This window comes from Hemitrygon akajei, chromosome 21 (genome assembly GCF_048418815.1).
Source record: "Hemitrygon akajei chromosome 21, sHemAka1.3, whole genome shotgun sequence".
NCBI classification, from domain to species: domain Eukaryota; kingdom Metazoa; phylum Chordata; class Chondrichthyes; order Myliobatiformes; family Dasyatidae; genus Hemitrygon; species Hemitrygon akajei.
In genome coordinates, this window is record NC_133144.1 from 49,669,601 (window position 1) to 49,689,943 (window position 20,343).

The 20,343-nt window shown below is 42.7% G+C and overlaps 1 protein-coding gene across 1 annotated transcript in view; it reads left to right on the forward strand.

The window, feature by feature from the left end:
* The window catches only part of cdh23 (cadherin-related 23), a 1,051,763-nt gene that overhangs the window by 925,639 nt on the left and 105,781 nt on the right, over positions 1–20,343 (forward strand). The window contains exons 37-39 of the mRNA XM_073025359.1: positions 1,258–1,479; positions 5,820–5,939; positions 19,309–19,489. Of these exons, the coding sequence (XP_072881460.1) occupies positions 1,258–1,479; positions 5,820–5,939; positions 19,309–19,489 (523 nt within the window). The remainder of the gene's footprint in view (positions 1–1,257; positions 1,480–5,819; positions 5,940–19,308; positions 19,490–20,343) is intronic.

Consider the following 20,343-nt stretch of genomic DNA (forward strand, 5'->3'; position numbering starts at 1 on the left):
ATGTGTGCAAGTCACTAAAGTACAAATGAAGTAGAAACGTATCTCCCAGTTCCCTGTGTTTTTCTTTCCATTAGTTTTATGTTTTGGAGTTACAAAACATAACAAGCGTCCAGTTTTTTTAGGTACACCTTCTCATTAATGCAAATAACTTATCAGCCAATCATATGGCAGCAACTCAATGCATAAAAGCATCCAAATATGGTCAAGAGATTCAGTTGTTATTCAGACCAAACATCAGTATGGGGAAGAAATGAGATCTAAGTGACTTTGACCATGGAATGATTGCTGCTGCCAGATGGGGTGGTTTGAGTATCTCAGAAACTGCTGATCATGCACCAGCGGTCTTTAGAGTTTACACAGAATGGTACGAAAAATGAAAACCATCCAGAGAACAGCAGTGGGCAAAAATGCCTTATTAATGAGAGAGATTAGAGGAGAATGGCCAGACTGCTTGCAGCTGACAAAAAGGTGACATTACCTCAAATAACCAAACATTACAAGAGTGGTGTGCAGAAAAGCATTTCTGAATGCACAGCGTGTTGAAACTTGAGTGGGTGGGCTACACCAGCAGAAGACCAAGAACATAAAGTGGCCACTGAGTGTATATTATTCCTGATTCTGATCCCCTCCCTTGAATGCTGTGGTAGTAAAGATCAAGGGCTGCAAAGAGTACCAGCTTTCAATCACTAGTTTCAAACTGTTGCATGAACATTGACTCACGTTTTGCTATTGTTCGTGAGATTTTACTTCTTCAGCACTTTTATTCAAAAGGTCAGAACATGGAGAGTTTCAGTTGTGATTTCTGCTGCTGAAAGATTCAGATGGTTTCAGTTCACATAAAAACCAGAGGGGAGAGGGAGGAATGTTTTACACTGTAAGGCGGTGTGATCTTGGGCGCAGAATCGGTACCTGGAGTATTGTTCCAAATAGACCTTGAATAATGCAGGGGAGAAAAAGCATCACCAGGATTGTAGTACAAAATCAGAGGGAGTAAGACTAATTGAAGGGCACGTTCGAAGCAGTGCAATCACTTGAGCCAAATGCAATATTTGTCTAAGGGGTTGTCTATTTGTGGGTCCTCGGATGGCGATGGAGGCCAATCTGGGACCCATGTATTCTGGTGCAGTGCGGGAAAGAAAGTGGTGGCTATGGTCGGGTATTTTAGCTCTTCAGTCTCTTTCTTTCGTGCTCGAAGAGCTAGCTTAGGCACAGTGTGCTTTCTGTATCTATGACTAACCTATGCCCTGTTTCCTACAGGTGACAACTACAGTACTTGTACATATTTTGGATGAGAATGACAATCACCCAGTGTTCCACCAACAACAGTACGACATCACCTTGGACGAAGGGCCATCGAGCTTGAATTCTTTCACTGTAATTGTGAATGCAACAGATCAGGATGAAGGGCCCAATGGAACCATTACATACGCAATTGTGGAAGGGAATATTGATAAGACGTTCGCTGTCCACAGTATCACAGTGAGTAGTAAACAGGGAAAAATTCCATTTATACAAACTTATCACAAATATGATCAGACTACAGGAAAAAAAATATTAAAACAGTCATATTAGAGGTGAAACATGGATGAATTGACAGCACAAATAGTTGTAAATCAGTCTGACCCAAATTGCATTATAGATACAAGGCTTCAGGCTAATCAAAAACATAAAAGATTTTGCCAATGCTGGAACTCCAGTGAAACATGTACAAAATGCTGGAGGAGCTCAGCAGGTCAGGCGGCATCTCTGGAGAGGAATAAAGAGTCAATGTTTTGAAGCAAGACCCTTCATCAGGACTGAAGGGTCTCTGCTCGAAACATAGGCCTCTCCATTCCTCTCCATAGACGCTTCCTGACCCGCTGAGTTCCTCCAGCATTTTGTGTGTGTTACTGCAGGCTAATCAAAGTAGGGATCTCAGTATTTAATGTTCAGGAAGGGCACACAGAAAAAGAAATGGGGTATCGCTTTAAGAAAGGATGTTGTTAAAATATTGGCTTTGTAGATGTGATATAATAATTAGAATTGTTTCAAGTGGAGATGAGCAGCAGCAGGGTGAAAGAACATTGATAAGAGTTGTTTATAATGCCTGTAATGTTTATAATGACAATGATGCAAGATGGGTAATCATGGTGGACTTTAAATGAAAATAATAAAAACTGCAGATGCTGCAAATCTGATATAGGAACAGAATATACTGGAAAGTGTCAGCACGTCAAGCAGTATCTGTAGGAGGAGAAACAGTTAACGTTTCAGGTTGAAGACCTTTCATCAGAGTTCTGATGGAAATTAAGACCTCAATTATTTCCGTGGGCGGCACAGTAGCATAAGTGGGCAGCATGGTAGCGTGCGTGGGTGATACGGTAGATAGCAGCCTGCATGATGCCATCATGGCACCAGTGACGAGTGTCAGGTTCCGATCTGCTGCTGTCTGTAAAGAGTATGCATATTCTCCTCATGACTGCGTAGATTTCCTCCAGGCGCTTCAGTTTCCTCCCACATGCCAAAGACTTACAGATTGGTTAGTCAGTTGGTCACATGGGTATAACTGGGCTGAGTAGGCCCGTTACCGTGCTGATTCTGTAAATAAATTGCAGTTTCTCAATAATAAACTTACACTGTGTAAATTAACGTGAATGCTAACAATTAATTCCTAGACTACATATAAATGTCTACTCCAGTATGTTGAGGAAGTGACTGGGGAACAGGAAATTTTAGATGTCATAAAGGAGCTTGTAGGAAAGAACAGTTTATACAACAAATTTTGAACTGAAGTAGTTTGTTCTGACACCAGGGTTTTGATCTAAACAAAGGAAACTCTCCTCCATGTGGACCACAACCTTGTCGTAGGGTTTGGAGACACACTGCTATGCTATGTTGGCTGGAGTCAGGGCCCTGTCCTTTGAATTTTGGTAGGGTCATCCATGCTAAACAGATCAAAGGGCAGAGGCTAAGTTCCACTGGTCCTCAAGGTTCAGGGGTTTAGCTCAGGGCTCACAATTCTGACTGGTCAAAAAAAATTATTACGCAACCAGCAATGAAGAATCTTTCTATATTTAGAAACATAGAAAACCTACAGCACAATACAGGCCCTTCAGCCCACAATGCTGTGCCGAACATGTTCTTACTTTAGAAGTTACCTAGGGTTACCCATAGCTCTCTATTTTTCTCAGCTCTACGTACCTATCCAAGAGTCTCCGCCTCCAACACCATCGCTGGCAGCCCATTCCACACACTCACCACTCTATGTGTAAAAACACTTAACCGTGACATCTCCTCTGTACCTACTTCCAAGCACCCTCAAACTGTGCCCTCTCATGTTAGCCATTTCAGCCCTGGGAAAAAGCCTCTGACTATCCACACGATCAATGCCTCCCATCATCTTATACACGTCTATCAGGTCACCTCGCATCCTCTGTTGCTCCAAGGAGAAAAGGCCGAGTTCTCTCAGCCTATTCTCATAAGGCATGCCCCCCGCCCCCCCCCAGTCCAGGCAACATCCTTGTAAATCTCCTCTACACCCTTTCTATGGTTTCCACATCATTCCTGCAGTGAGGTGACCAGAACTGAGCACAGTAGTCCAAGTTGGGTCTGACCAGGGTTCTATACAGCTGTACTTTGTGGGCGATGATATGGATAGACAAAGATGGGGGGCCTTCATTGCTGCCCTAAGCACCAGTTGTGTAATGGGCAAGAAATAAAAGGAAACTGTAAAGGTGTTGGCCTGTGGTTTCTGGGAAAGCTGTATTGAGGTGCCTGACAATGGACAGACACTGGTTAGCATTTCAGGAACTAAAGTACAATTTGCAGCAACTAAGCATTCCTTTGCAGCACTAAGCAACAGCAGGAAAAGTGGTCCCAGCATGGATTACAGGAGAAATTAAAGATAGGATGAAGGGAAGTTCATAACGTTGGCAGAAACTGGAGGGCGAAGAGTGCTTTAGATCTCAACAAAGGATGACTAAGAAATTGATCACAAAAGGGGAAGCAGAACATGAATATAAACTAGTGAGAATCTTTGAAAGAGGCTGGAAGAGTTTCTCTAGGTAGTTGTTATTTATTTATTTATTGAGATACAGTGTGGAATAGGCCCTTCAAGCCACGCGGTCCAGCAATCCCCTGATTTTATCCTAGCCTAGTCACAAGATAATTTACAATGGTCAATTAACCTACCAACAGACACTTCTTTAGACCGTGGGAGGAATACGGAGCACCCAGCAGAAACCCACACAGTCACAGAGAGAATGTACAAACTCCTTACAGGCCGCGGCAGGAACTGATCCTGGTTCCATAAGACCATAAGATATAGGAGCAGTGTTAGGCCATTTGGCCCATCTAGTCTGCTCTGCCATTTTGTGATCACAATTTCCCTCTCAGCCCCAATCTCCTGCCTTCTCCCTGTAACCCTTCATGTCCTGACCAATCAAGAATTTATCTTCCTCTGCCCTAAATATACATAAAAGACTTCGCCTACACAGCTGTCTGTGGCAAAGAATTCCATAGATACACCGCTCTCTGGCTAAAGAAATTCCTCCTCATCTCCATTCTAAAAGGAGAACCCTTTATTCTGAGGCTGTCCCCTCTGGTCTTAGACTCTCCTACCACAGGAAACATCCTCTCCACATCCACTCTATCAAGGCTTTTCACGACTTGATAGGTTCCAATAAGGTCACCCCTCATACTTCTGAATTCTAATGAATACAGGCCTAGAGCCATCAAGCACTCTTCATATGACAAGACATTCAATCTCGGAATAATTTCCATGAACTTCATTTGAACCCTGTCCAGTTTCAGCACATTGTTTCTTTGATAAGGGGCCCAAAACTGCTCACAATACACCAAGTGAGCCCTCACCAGTGCATTATAAAGTCTCAACATTACATCCTTGTTTTTATATTGAAATAAATGCTAACATTGCATTTGCCTTCCTCACCACAGACTCAACCTGCAAATTAACGTTTTAAGGAATCCTGCACAAGGGCTCCCAAGTCCCTTTGCACCTCAGTTTTTTTTTGTATTTTCTTTCCAGTCGCCTGTACTGTAAAATGCTGTGCTAACCACAACACTGCCATGCCTCCCTAAGGACCTGCAAGGTAAATGTGGGTCTCTTACAGACAGTAGAATTTATAGCCGTGGAGATAGAAAATGACAGAGAAATTAAACAATTATTTTGTGTCTGTCTTCAAGGAAGAAGGTGCATAAAACACCTAGGGATATTGGGAAGCAATAGTTCAGTATAAACCAGGATATCAGAGTAATTAGTATTATTCAAATATTCAGTTTGTGAGATTAATGATTCTGGAACTGTTAAACCCAAAGGAGCAGATCATATGTAGACCAGAAGGAGAGATGACCTTAGTGCAATGTGTCAAGGGCCAACAAGGCAGATTCAGGGGTGAAGTTTCCTTTAATTGTGGAGTCTAAGATCACAAAATGAGAGGCAGACCATTTATGGTTGAAATGTGAATTTCTTCAGTTGGAGTTCAAAAACTTCTGGAATTTTCTGCCCTGAAGGGCTGGTGGAAGTTCGTTCATTAATTTCTTCCAAAGCTATGATCAGTAAATTTCTGGATATCTTATCAAGATGTGGGCAGGAAAGTGTGCTAGAAAATCACACACTTATTCTGACATACAGATATACATATTTTCTGATATGAATTTTTTTGATTTATGTAATTCTACTTATAAAATATTAGAAGAATGTAGCATGGGCTGCTATTTATTAATATTATAACAGATGACTTGTCTTTTTTGTTGTATTAAGGACGTAAATTAAGATTTCATCTGTACATTGAATAAATGCAGTTATTTTGTTGGTCAAGGGTCAAATCAGGGCAGTGAAAGAACTGGACTATGAGATATCCCATGGCCGATACACACTCATCGTTACAGCCACTGACCAGTGTCCGAACCTTGCATACCGTCTGACCTCCACCACCACAGTAAGTGCTTTTGAATAAAGACCATGGCTTGTATGCAAATTGCACTGAAGAAATACTTTGATAGAAGAACCACCATCTGTTCCACAGAGTATTCTATTCTGATATGGTTATTTAGCTGAGATGATAGAGAAAGAATTTTGGGAGTGATTCCTGGAGTCTAAGGGTTAAATTCGAGATTCCACAGGTTAAATTATAAAGAGAGATTACAAAACAAGATGGCATGAATTAACACTGAATTTCCTGAAATTTGCAAGATCAGGAAATCATGTGATCTAAATTTTCCAGATTATGAGGAAATCAGTAGATATAAAATCTTTCCACAGAAACAGAAAATTCATGATGGGCCTTTGAATTCGGAAGTACCACCGTGCACGAAGTGGTAGAATTTTGGAACTAATGCCTACAAATAACAGTCTTATTAGTCACTGCAAATTTTAAATCGAACATCAATGTATTTTAATGTATTTTATCAACCAAATAGAACAAGAGAAATGTCAGGGGTGGGGGGGGGGGGGTGAAAGGCTAGGAATTAAGGTGTGAAGGATAAGAAGTAAAGTTAGTAGATCAACCATTGCCCCGCTGAATATTAGAACAGACTCAAGGCAATAAATGTCTGCTTATTCTGACATACCAGCAACAAAAGGAAGTGCACTGAGCCAACTTGTTACTAATGTTTTCCATTCTATATTGTTCACTAATTATTTTAATCTGTGGCCTTTTTTGGTGAATTTGTCAAACTCATGACAAGTTGGGCAGGGTTTTAAATTGGGGAATAAGAAATTAAAGACCCAGTAATCAAAGATAACCACAGTTTCTTAGATAGATAGATAGATACTTTATTCATCCCCTTGGGGAAATTCAACTTTTTTTCCAATGTCCCATACACTTGTTGTAGCAAAACTAATTACATACAATACTTAACTCAGTAAAAAATATGATATGCATCTAAATCACTATCTCAAAAAGCATTAATAATAGCTTTTAAAAAGTTCTTAAGTCCTGGCGGTTGAATTGTAAAGCCTAATGGCATTGGGGAGTATTGACCTCTTCATCCTGTCTGAGGAGCATTGCATCGATAGTAACCTGTCACTGAAACTGCTTCTCTGTCTCTGGATGGTGCTATGTAGAGGATGTTCAGAGTTTTCCATAATTGACCGTAGCCTACTCAGCGCCCTTCGCTCAGCTACCGATGTTAAACTCTCCAGTACTTTGCCCACGACAGAGCCCGCCTTCCTTACCAGCTTATTAAGACGTGAGGCGTCCCTCTTCTTAATGCTTCCTCCACCACAAAGAAGAGGGCGCTCTCCACAACTGACCTATAGAACATCTTCAGCATCTCACTACAGACATTGAATGACGCCAACCTTCTAAGGAAGTACAGTGGACTCTGTGCCTTCCTGCACAAGGCATCTGAGGCATCTGTGTTGGCAGTCCAGTCTAGCTTCTCGTCTAACTGTACTCCCAGATACTTGTAGGTCTTAACCTGCTCCACACATTCTCCATTAATGATCACTGGCTCCATATGAGGCCTAGATCTCCTAAAGTCCACCACCATCTCCTTGGTCTTGGTGATATTCAGACGCAGGTAGTTTGAGTTGCACCATATCACAAAGTCCTGTATCAGTTTCCTATACTCCTCCTCCCGTCCATTCCTGACACACCCCACTATGGCCGTGTCATCAGCGAACTTCTGCACATGGCAGGACTCCGAGTTATATTGGAAGTCTGATGTGTACAGGGTGAACAGGACCGGAGAGAGCACGGTCCCCTGCGGCGCTCCTGTGCTGCTGACCACCGTGTCAGACCTACAGTCTCCCAACCGCACATACTGAGGTCTATCTGTCAAGTAGTCCACTATCCAATCCACCATGTGAGAGTCTACTCCCATCTCCGTTAGTTTGTGCCAAGATCTTGGGCTGGATGGTGTTAAAGGCACTAGAGAAGTCCAGGAATGTAATCCTCACAGCACCACTGACCCCATCTAGGTGAGAGAGGGATTTGTGCAGCAAATACGTGATAGCATCCTCCACTCCCACCTTCTCCTTATACGCAAACTGAAGAGGATCCGGGGCGTGCCTGGTTTGTGGCCTCAGATTCTGTATTATCAGCCGCTCCATGGTCTTCATCACGTGCGACGTCAAGGCAACAGGTCTGAAGTCATTCAACTCCTTTGGTTGTGGTTTTTTTGGTACCGGGACAATACAGGATGTTTTCCACTGTCTGGGTACTCTTCTCTGCTCCAGGCTCATGTTGAAGATGCGCTGTAGTGAAGCTTACTCTTCTTCAAGTGCCTCTCTGCCACAAAGTACACAAGGGTACAGGGCTGTCCCAAGAGAAAGAGAAGCCTACAACTGACAGAGATGAAACGTCCATCAATAGGATTTTTTAACTAACTTACAGATAATGCTGTGACCCTGTGCAACAAGTGCTTTTCTATTCTAAAGTGTGTTCCAACATTTGAGCTTCTCTAGAAATGTTATATCCTGGCCTTAAAGCTTTGCTGAGCCACTAAAAGGACTTCTCTCTGGCAAAGTTACTGACTGACATGCTGCTGTATTAGATGGATTCACAGTAGCTGGGGGCAGCAGTAGCCATTATGGCCTAATTTGGGGGTCACATGACTGTAAGTCAACATCCTCCAGCACAAGACTAGCGTGCATAATTTATTTGATGTTCCTGTTACTGCAGAGGAGAAGTTGTAGTACTGGAAGTAGCCTGCTTTGGATTAGACATTGGCTCAAATCAGTGTTCTGAGTGGTGGATATGGCACTTTTTGAAGAGTTTACAGAGAGTTCTCCACCCCAAACACAGCTCCCAATGAATCCACTAAAAATCCCACATGTTACCTGTACAACCTTGATCCCATGTCCAGTAGACATTTTTCTACTTTAGAGAAAGAAGAATAGTCTTGCATTTAAAAAGCACATCACAAAACAGATGATCATCCCAAAACTTTTCACTGTCAGTGAAGTCATGTCACCTTCTGAACATAAAATCACGCAGACAGCATTATCAGAGATGTCTTCAAATGAAGACTTGACAGACTGCAGATACTAGAATTTCGAGCAACAAGCAAAGTACTGGAGAATTCAGTTAAGTCAAGCAGCATCTGTGGAGGGGGGAAGGGGGAGCATCTGGTGCTGTTTCGGGTCCAAGCACTCTGTCATTCCTGATGCATGATTTTGACCAGAAATATCAACAAATACTTTTCACTGGCAGAATTCCTCCAGCAGATTGTTTGTTGCTATATTTTCAAATTATGTTGGCTGGTTACACTTTGAAGAATCTCATATTTTGGAGACCAGGACTTGAACTCATGACTCAGAGGTGAGAGAGTTCCCAGTGAAACAACCCCCTGCAGTTCGCGTACCGTCCCAACCGTTCAACAGACGACACCATTACCATCACCCTCCACCTGGCCCTAACCCACCTGGACAAAAAAGACACATACGTTCGAATGCTGTTCATAGACTTCAGTTCGGCATTCAACACAATCATCCCTCAGAAACTGATTGGAAAGCTGAGCCTACTGGGCCTGAACACCTCCTCTGCAACTGGATACTAGACTTCCTGACTGGAAGACCTTAGTCAGTCCAGATCAGAGGCAACATCTCCAACACCATCACATTGAGCACAGGGCTGTGTGCTCAGTCCACTGCTGTTCACTCTGCTGACCCATGACTGTGCTGCAACACACAGCTCGAACCATATCATCAAGTTCGCCGATGACATGACCATGGTGGATCTCATTAGCAAGGACAATGAGTCAGCGTACAGAGAGGAGGAGCAGCAGCTAACGGACTGGTGCAGAGCCAACAACCAGTCTCTGAATGTGAACAAAACAAAAGAGATGGTTGTTGACTTCAGGAGGGCACAGAGCAACCGCTCTCCGCTGAGCATCGACAGCTCCTCGGTAGAGATCGTTAAGAGCACCAAATTTCTTAGTGTTCACCTGGCGGAGAATCTCACCTGGTCCCTCAACACCAGCTCCATAGCAAAGAAAGCCCAGCAACATCTCTACTTTCTGTGAAGGCTGAGTAAAGTCCATCTCCCACCCCCACCCCCCCCCCCCCCCCATCCTCATCACATTCTACAGGGGTTGTATTGAGAGTATCCTGAGCAGCTGCATCACTGCCTGATTCGGAAATTGCACCATCTCAGATTACAAGACTCTGCAGTGAATAGTGAGGTCAGCTGAGAAGATCATCAGGGTCTCTCTTCCCGCCATTACAGACATTTACACTACATGCTGCATCCGCAAAGCGAACAGCATTATGAAGGACCCCACGCACCCCTCATACAAACTCTTCTCCCTCCTGCCATCTGAGAAAAGGCACTGAAGCATTTGGGCTCTCACGACCAGACTATGTAGCAGTTTCTTCCCACAAGCCATCAGGCTCCTCAATAGCCAGAGCCTGGACTGACACCAACTTACTGTCCTCTACTCTGCCTATTGTCTTGTTTATTATTTATTGTAATGCCTGCACTGTTTTGTGCACTTTATGCAGTCCTGGGTAGGTCTGTAGTCTAGTGTAGTTTCTTTTTTCTGTGTTGTTTTTACGTAGTTCGGTGTAGTTTTTGTACTGTTTCATGTAGCACCATGGTCCTGAAAAACGTCTCGTTTTTACTGTGTACTGTACCAGCAGTTATGGTCGAAATGACAATAAAAAGTGACTTAGCTTGACTTGACAAGTTGCACTATTTAGACCATGTGTCTGAGGATGTTTCCTCTATGTACAACCACCAATGCTGGCTGCCAGCAGTTAATCAAATAAAGACTGTAGAAAATGTGTAAATCAAACTACCTTGATGTCTATCAATATAGTACTTTTCAAGAGAAATTATTATCACAGAAGGTGCTTCACATCTGTGCCATCCAAATGAGTAGTCATTTAATATATTTCCACTTCCTAGCTCCTCAGCTCTATAGGGTATAGATCAGAGATTAAAGACTAAATTCAAAATTCAAAGTAAATTTATTATCCAAGTACAAACGTTTGTACATATATTCTGAGAAGAGAGGCTTCAGTCAGGGAAAGCAAAGAAAAGCTGTTAAGATTTTTTTCTCCTTCTCTTCCTTACATATGTTCAGTTAAGACAGTAGAGATGCCAGGCAGGATAATAGAAAGCACCTCTTGCAGGATGTGGGAAGGCAAGAAGCTGCAGCTTCTAACAATCCACGTTATGTGGGAGGGTGAACAGCCAAAGGTTGTGGTCCAAATAGGTACCAATGACATGGGTAGGACGAGTGATGAGGGTCTGCATAGTGAGTTCAGGGAGTTAGGTGCTAGGTTAAAGGGCAGAACCTCCAGGGTTGTGATGTCAAGATTGCTATCCATGCCACGTGCTAGTGAGGCCAGAACTAGGAAGATTACGCAGTATAGTACGTGGCTAAGAAGTTGATGTAGGAGGGAGGGTATAAGATCAGAGGATTCTCTTCCAGGGAAGGTGGGACCTGTACAGAAGGGACAGTTTGCACCTGAACTGGAGGGGTACTAATATCCTAGCGGGAAGATTTGTTAATGCTGCATGGTGGGGTATAAACTGGAGCTGCAGGGGGTTGGAAACCAGAGTGACAGAACAGCTAGTGGAGAGGTTGTGGAGGCAGATGTTGGTATCACTTCAGACAAAGTCAGGAATCAAAAGGTTGAGCATGGTGCAGCTAATGTCCTGAGCTGCCGATATTTTAATGTAGGAAGTCTCGTAGGAAAGGCGGATGAATATGAGGTAGCTGGTTTACAAAAAGAGGCAATGTAAAGTGAGGAGAGGCTGTTGATAGGGAAAAATTGCAGTCAACAGGATGAGAGACAAAATCAAAAAGGGTGAATACAGGACTGAAGCAGTTATATTAGAATGTGCACAGTATACGGAATAAGGTAGATGAACTTGTAGCACAGTTGCAGATTGCCATGTATGACGTTGTGGGCATCACCGAATCATGGCTGAAAGAAGGTTGGGAGCTTAATGTCTAAGGATACACATTGTATTGAAAAGACAAGCAGGAAGGCTGGGGGGGGGGGGGGGGTGGTGGTGATGTTGCTCTGTTGGTAAGAAATAAAATAAAATCACTAGAAAGAGGTAACATAGGGTCAAAAGGTGTTGAATCATTGTGGATAGAGCTAAGGAACTCTTAAGCGTAAAATGACCCTGATTGGAGTTGTATACAGACCCTCAAACAATAGTAAGGACGTGGTTTGTAAGTTACAATGGAAGATAGAAAATACATGCCAAAAGGGCAATGTTCCAACAGTCACGTGGGATTTCAATATGCAAGTAGATTGGGAAAATCAGGTTGGTGCTGGATTCTAAGAGGGGGAGTTTCTGGAGTACCTATGAGACAGCTTTTCAGAGCGGCACGTAGTTGAGCCCACTAGGGGATCAGCTGTTTTCGACTGGGCGTTGTGCAAAGAACCAGAATTGATTAGAGAACTTAAGGTAAAAGAACCCCTAGGGGAAAGTGATCATAATATGACCAACTTCACGGGGAAATTTGAGAGGGAGAAGCTAAAATCAGATGTATCAGTAGTACAGAGGCATGAGAGAGGAACTGGCCAGAATTGAATGGAAAAGAACACTGACAAGAATGACAGTAGAGCAGCTGGCATTTCTGGAAACATTCAAAAGACACAGGATACCTTCATCCCAAAAAGCAAGAAGCATTCTAAAGGCAAGATGACACAACCATGAGAACAACAACAAGAGAAATCAAAGCCGACATAAAAGCCAAAGAGAGGGCATTAACTGGAGCAAAAATTACCTGGAAGTTAGAGGATTGGGAAGCTTTTAAAAACCAACTTAGGGCAGCTGAAAAGTCATTAAGAAGGTAAAAATGGAATACAAAAGTATGCTAACCAACAATATTAAAGAGGATACTAAAATTTTCTTCAGATATAAAAGGTGAAAGAGAAATGAGAGTGGATATCGGACTACTGGAAAATGACAAGGCAAAGGCGGATGAACTGAATAAGTATTTTGCATCAGTCTTCATGGTGAAAGACACTAGCGGTATGGTGGAAGTTTCAGGTGTGTGGTGTTAAGAAAAGTGTGAAGTTACCATAACTAGAGAGAAGGTTCTTGCAAAACTGAAAGGTCTGAAGGTAGATAAGTCACTTGGGTCAGATGGTGTACCCCCAGATTCTGAAAGAGATGGCTGAGGAGATTGTAAGGCATTAGTAATGATCTTTCAAGAATGACTAGATTCTGGAATGGTTCCAGAAGGATGGCAAATTGCAAATGTCACTCCAGTCTTCAAGAAGGGAGAGAGGCAGAAGAAAGGAACCTATAGGCCAGTTAGTCTGACCTCAGTGGTTGGGAAGATGCTGGAGTTAATTATTAAGGATGAGGTCTCAGGGTACTTGGAGGCACATGATAAAATAGGCCACAGTCAGTATGGTTACCTCAAGGGAAATTCTGTTGGAATTTTTTGAAGAAGTACCAAGCAGGATAGACAAAGGAGAATTGGTTGATGTTGTATATTTGAATTTTCATGAGCCTTTGACAAGGGGCCGTACATGAGGCTGCTTAACAAGCTGCAAACCAATGGTATTGTGGGAAAGATTCTAGCATGGATAAAGTAGTGGCTGATTGGCAGTAGGTAAAAAGTGGGAATAAAGGGAGCCTTTTCTGGTTGGCTGCCAGTGACTAGCGGTGTTCCACAGGGATCTGTGTTGGGACCGATTCTTTTTATGTCATATGTCAATGATTTGTATGATGGAATTGATGGCTTTGTTGCAAAGTTTGCAAGCAATATGAAGATAGGTGGAGGGGCAGTTAGTTTTGAGGAAGTAGCGAGACTACAGAAGGACTTTGACAGAGTAGGAGAATGAGCAAAGAAATGGCAGATGGAATATGTGTTGGGAAGTGTATGATTATGCACTTTGATAGGAGAAAAGAAAGGGTTGACTATTTTCTAAATGGAGAAAAGAATTGAAAAAATGAGGTGCAATGGGACTTGTGCAGGATTTCCGAAAGGTTAATTTGCAGGTTGAGTCTGTGGTGAGGAAGGCAAATGCGATGTTAGCATACATTTCAAAAGGACTAGAATATAAAAGCAAGGATGTAATGTTGAAACTTTATAAAGCACAGATGAGGCCTCACTTTAAGTAATGTGAGCAGGTTTGGGCCCCTTGGAAAGGAAGTGCTGAAACTGTAGAGGATTCAAAGGAGGTTCACGAAAATGATTCCAGGGTTGAATGTCTTGTTTGATGAGCGTTGAAGAGTATATAAAGAGCATTTGGTGGCTCAGGGCCTATATTCATTAGAATTCAGAAGAATGAGAAGTGATCTAATTGAAACCTGTTGAATGGTGAAAGACCTTGATAGAGTGGATGTGGAGAGGATGTTTCCTATGCTGGGAGAGTCTAAGACCCGAGGACACAGCTTCAGAATAGAGGTGTATCCTTTTAGAATGGGGATGAGGAGGAATTTCTTCAGCTAGAGAATGGTGAATCTGTGGAATTCTTAGCCATTGGCAGCTGTGGAGGCCACGTCTTTATGTATATTTAAGGCAGAGGTTGTTAGATTCTTGATTGGTCGGGGCATGAAGGGATATGGGGAAAAGGCAGGAGATTGGGGCTGAGAGGAAAAATGGATCAGCCATGATGAAATGGTGGAGCAGATTCAATGGGCTAAGTGGCCTACTTCTGTTCCTATATCTTATGATCTTATATATGTCACCATATCCTACCTTGAGATTCATTTTCTTGTAGGCATTCACAGTGGAACAAAAAAAATACAACAGAATCAATGAAAAGCGACACACAAACAACCAATGTGTAAAAGAAAACATTGTGCAAATACAGAAAAAAAATAATAAAAGTAAATAAATAATGTTGAGAATGTGGTGAACTACAAATACCTGTCTGGACACGCCCCCTGCTGACTGCTCCTGTGGCTTCTCCCACAGACCCTGGTATAAAGGCGATTGAGGCCTGACCCCGGCCTCTCTGTCTCCAGGATGTAGTATGGTGGTCAACCACTGCTTGTTCTTTCTTCCAGGCAATAAAAGCCGATATCTCGCCTTCACATCTCAGAGTGAGTTATTGATGGTGCATCAGAGAACATGAGTTGTAGAGCCCTTGAGAGTGAGTCTGTAGGTTGTGGAATCCATTTAGTGCTGAGGTGAGTGAAGTTATCAACGCTGGTTCAAGAGCCTGGTAGTTGAAGAGTAATAACTGTTCCTGAACCTAGAGACGTGGGACCTAAGGCTCCTGTACATCCTTCCCAATGACAGCAGCGAGAAGAGAGCATAAGCTGAATAGTGGGGATCCCTAATGATGGATGCTGCTTTCTTGTAGCAGTGTTCCTTGTAGATGTGCTCAGTAATAAGGAAGGCTTTTAGGGATGCACTGGTTTGTATCTCAGTAATAGGGAAGGCTTTTAGTAATAGGGATGCACTGGTTTGTATCCACCACTTTTAGTAGGCTTTTCTGTTCATGCTCATTGGTGTTTCCACATCAGGCCATAATTCAACCAGTCAGGGTACTCTCCACTGTGCATCTACAAAAGTTTGTCAGAGTTTTAGATGACATGCTCAATTTGCACAAATTTGTAAGAAAGTAGAGTCACTGTCATGCTGTCTTTGTAATGACACTTGTGTGCTGGTCCCAGAATAGATCTTCTGATATGTTAACACCAAAAAATTTAAATATAAAGATTAGCTTTACTTGTCACGTGTACAGTACATCAAAACTTACAGTGATATGAGTCATTTGCATCATAACCAACACTGTATGAGGATGTGCTTGAGGCAGCTGCTAAGTGTTGCTGTGCTTCTGATGCCGATATAGCATGACCACAACTTACTAACCCTAATCCTAACATGTGCATCCTTGGGGTGTGTGAGGAAGCCAGAGCACCCTGAAGAAACCCATATCAAATGCTATCTAGGTAAATGTTAAATCATTTAAACTTTCCTGCCTCACGCATGAGTTCTGGATTCCACCACTCTTTGGATTAAAAGGTTTCCTTCCATTCCTTAATAGTTCTTCACTTGCTGAACTTTCAGCACATATACCTATTCTATATACTATCAGAAATTAAATAAATCAGAGCACTCTAGTAATACCACACATGAAATTATCCTATTAGTGAACTGTTTAAGTTAATGTCCAGTTATAAATTCAAACAACTCTGAATTCACTCAGTCCTCTGTTTTCATACAACGCTGGAAGCTGTAATTGACATATCTGAAGTGTTGAATTCCATTGAATCAGGAGTGGCAGGGTAGCATAGTGTTCGCATAATGCCTTACAGTGCCAGTGATTAGTGTTCAATTACCAACGTTGTCTGTAGGGAGGTTTTACGTTCTTCCGATGATGACATGGCTTTCTCCGGGAGCTCTGTTTTCTTCCTACATTCCAAAAACATATAGGCTAAGGTTGGTGAGTTTGTTTGTTTGTTTGTTTGTTTATTTAGCTAGCTAGTTAGAGACACAACGCAAAACAGGCCTTTCCTGCTCAATGAGCCACCCGCACAGCAAACCCATCTATTTAACCCTAACCTAATCACAGGCCAATTAACCTACCAAGTGGAACGTCTTTGGATGTGGAAGGAAACCGGAGAACCCTGAGGAAACCCACGTGCACATAGGAAGAACATACAAACTTTCTTAGAGGATGCCAGAAATGAACTCCAAACTCCAGTGCCCCAGGTTGCAATAGCACTGTAGTAAGGACTATGGTACCCTGGTGAGTTGTGTTCATGCCACGTTGGAGCCAGAAGCATGGTAAACCTCATGAGCTGCACTCAGCACATCCTCACTACGTGTTGGTGGTTGACATAAACAACTCATTTCGCCATATGCTTCAATGTTTCGACGTACATGTGACAAATAAAGCTCATCTTTATCTCTGTCACTTTTACCTGCTTCCTTTCAATGTTTCAAGTTCAAGTTTAGTTGGCATTGAACCATACATGAGTGCCCATGAATGCAGCCAAACAAAACACCATTCCTCCAGAGGCCAAGGTGCAAAACACTGTACCAAGAATTATATATAGCACAAGACATATATAGCACATATAATGTAACAGTAAGCATAAGGGCACTCAAGAAAATGTTGACAAATGCCCTCCGTCCATGAATGTTGCCGTCAAGAGCAAACCCGTAGCCATTAGCAGATGAACACAATTCAGCTTGTCTTCCACAGATTAAACACTGGAGAGCTGCTCCACGCTGTCTCCAATCAGTGACTCTGTCCTGGATGGCTTCAAAAAGGGAACACCATGGCAGATGGCCAATTCCTCACTGCCTCCGAGGGCACACAGCTCCCCCCGTCATCGGTCCCACCAAAAAACCAGTGAACCAAGCTTGTAGCATTCCACATTACCAATGTCCGACAGGGTCGTGTGATCACAAGTAAAATTCACTCGCTGTTAAACTGCACACCGCCTTCACACACCGACTCCAATGCATCTTTGTCGTAGGCAGCAGCACAGCTCACACCAATCTGGTTCCTCCAGCTGCTTCACCAATGAGTAACTTTGCAAAAATCTCACTGTTTTAAAACTTCTAAATCTCTGTGGAGTGACCACCTTCCACAAGCCCTGGATTCGGGATGTGTTTTCCTCTAGGGTATCTCACCCTGGTCCATTTTCCTGACTGGCTTGTTGCTTTGCTTTCGAAGTGTGTGCTCCCAATGCACAGTATCCTCTGTAGCTCTTTTGGAATTGTTATCTTCCAGCTTGGCACTTGACAGCTGTCGTGTCTCATTTCTTGATCATGGATAATATTTACTGTACATTCTTTCCTTTTTGTCCAAAAATATACTTTATTCATAATCTGTGCAGAAAATTCAATAGTACATCTTTCTCTACGTTCATTGCACCAGCAATCCATTGCATTCCCTTAAAATGCCTCAAAGCCATTTATGTTTCCTCCCTAAGCAAGGCACCTGTGAGATGCTCCACGTGAAGTGACAGCAGGACCTCAGATTGTGGTCCTTCACCTTGGTAAGTGCCAGTCAACAATATTTGCCTGTGGACATCTCCTTACACTGGAAGAATACGTTTCAGGTAGAACAAAGTGCGTCTTTCACCAAGCAGATGATCTTATAGCAGTAGCAGATCACCCAGCACTTCATGATCTGGAAAAGGATGTGGTGGCACTTGTTGAGGCTTGCTCCAGGCAGCCGTGTAACATGGGGCACTTTGATCTGTGGGCTGTTCCCAAAGCCCAACCTCTATTCTTCAGTAATAGAACAATCAAAACTGCCACTCCATGACTCTCCAGGATTACCGTCAGGAGCCTGTTTACTTCTCTAAAGGTACATCTTTTGTGAATAAGAACAGAGAAATTTGGAAATACTGAACCAGTCAGGAGAGAAACAGCTGTGCCTTGGATACCATACTCGCCCTCTTGGAGAGAGCTATTGTTGATCCACCCCACTCTCATCCCATGCTTGACTGTGCCAGAAACAAGCACACACTCTCTCTCTCTTCTGGATGAGCATCCAATACATAAGCAACAAGAGCACAAGAAGTAAGAGCCCCTTCTGTGGATTTTACTGGAATAAACTGACCTCAAGATGGTTCAATGCTCCTGTTGTCACTTGGCTCAGCTGTGCCAATCCCCGAGAAATGATGACATCCTCCATGCGGCTGACGCACAAAGGGTAAATTAATAGACACTTCTCCTGGAGTGCTGAACACGCATTAGATTTAGATAGTAAGTTGCAAACAGCAAAGGTTAATGATGTCTAATGCAGAATGATGAGGACAGTACGTTAGCAACACAGATTTAACAGCTGCACCTAAAGGTACAGTAAAGTCTGTATTGTTTTTAATGGCTTCATTGCCCATTGAGATGGGTGAGCAATTGCCCAATCAAGCGAAACTTTGTTTTCATAGAAACGGTTACAGCACAGAAAGAGGCATTAGTATGTCAACCCATTGAGTCCACACAGCTCACTTCCACTCAGCTTCCAATTAGCCTTATTTACTGACCATCCAATTCCATTTCAAAAAGTGTTGATTCTTTTCAACGTTGTAACAGGCAGCTAGTTCCAGATTACAAACTCTCTGCAGAAGCAAGTTTTCCATAACATATGTAGCTGGATGCTTTGACTATCAGTTCTGTTTCTCTGAAGCAGGGGTTCCTAACCTGGGTCCATGGACACCTTGCTTAATGGTATTCATCCATGGTTGGTCTAAAGAATGCATTCCCTGATGTGTACAAGGCAGAATGACATATCAGTCATTGCAGTGGGAGAGAAAGAGCATTTGATTTCACTATTTGTTCTTTGATCTCTCTAATTAAAGTGAAATTTAACCAAAATCATATATGCAAGGCTAAGAACGAAAGGCAGTTCTGCATGAAAACAGTAAATCATTAAATCACCAGAATTTAAATGAGTGTTTTCTCTTGTTGTAGGTGATTGTCAATGTGAATGATATCAATGACATGACCCCAAGGTTCCTTCATCCTTATGAAGGTCCATATGACATCACTGAAGGTCAACCAGGTCCGAGAGTGTGGACATTCCTTGCGGAAGATGAAGACTCTGGCCCAAATGGGCAAGTAGAATACAGCATCATAGCAGGCGATCCCCTCAGTAAGTTCGCGCAGATTAAGTTGTGCAATCAGGAAAGTGTGTGACTGATCAACAATCAAAAAGTTGCTGAAGAGATTATGGAAGTATTGGTAATAATCTTTCAAAAATCACTAGATTCTGGAATGATTTCTAGATGACTGGAAAATTGCAAATGTCACTGCACTCTTTAAGAAGGGAGGGAGGCAGAAGAAAAGAAATTATAGACCACTTAGCCTGACTTCAGTGATTGGGAAGATGTTAGAGTCTATCTTTAGGATGAGGTTTCAAGATACTTGGAGGTACATGACAAAAGTGGCCAAAGTCAGTGTGCCTTCCTTAAGGGGTAATATTGCCTGACAAATCTATTGGAATTCTTTGAGGAAGTAACAGGCAGGATAGGCAAAGGAGAGTCGGAGGATGTTGTCTATTTAGATTTTCAGAAGGCCTTTGACAAGGTGCCACACATGAGGCTACTTAACAAGATAAAAGCCCATGGTATTATAGGAAAGATTCTAGCATGGATTAGCTGACTGACAGAGGGCAAAGTGTGGAAGTAAAGGGGGCCTTTTCTGGTTGGAGGTGGGTAACTAATGGTATGCCACAGGGGTCAGTGATGACACCGCTTCTTTTCACATTATATGTCAATGATTTGGATGAAGAAGTTGGTGGCTTTGTGTCCAAGGTTGCAGATGATATAAAGGTAGGTGGAGGGGTAGGTTGTGTTAAGGAAGCAGGGTGTCTGCAGAAGGGCTAAGACGGATTGGGAGAATGGTCAAAGAAGTAGCAGATGGATTATAGTGTAGAGAAGTATATGGTCATGCACTTTAGTAGAAGGAATAAAGGTGTGGACTATTTTGTAAATGGAGAGAAAATTC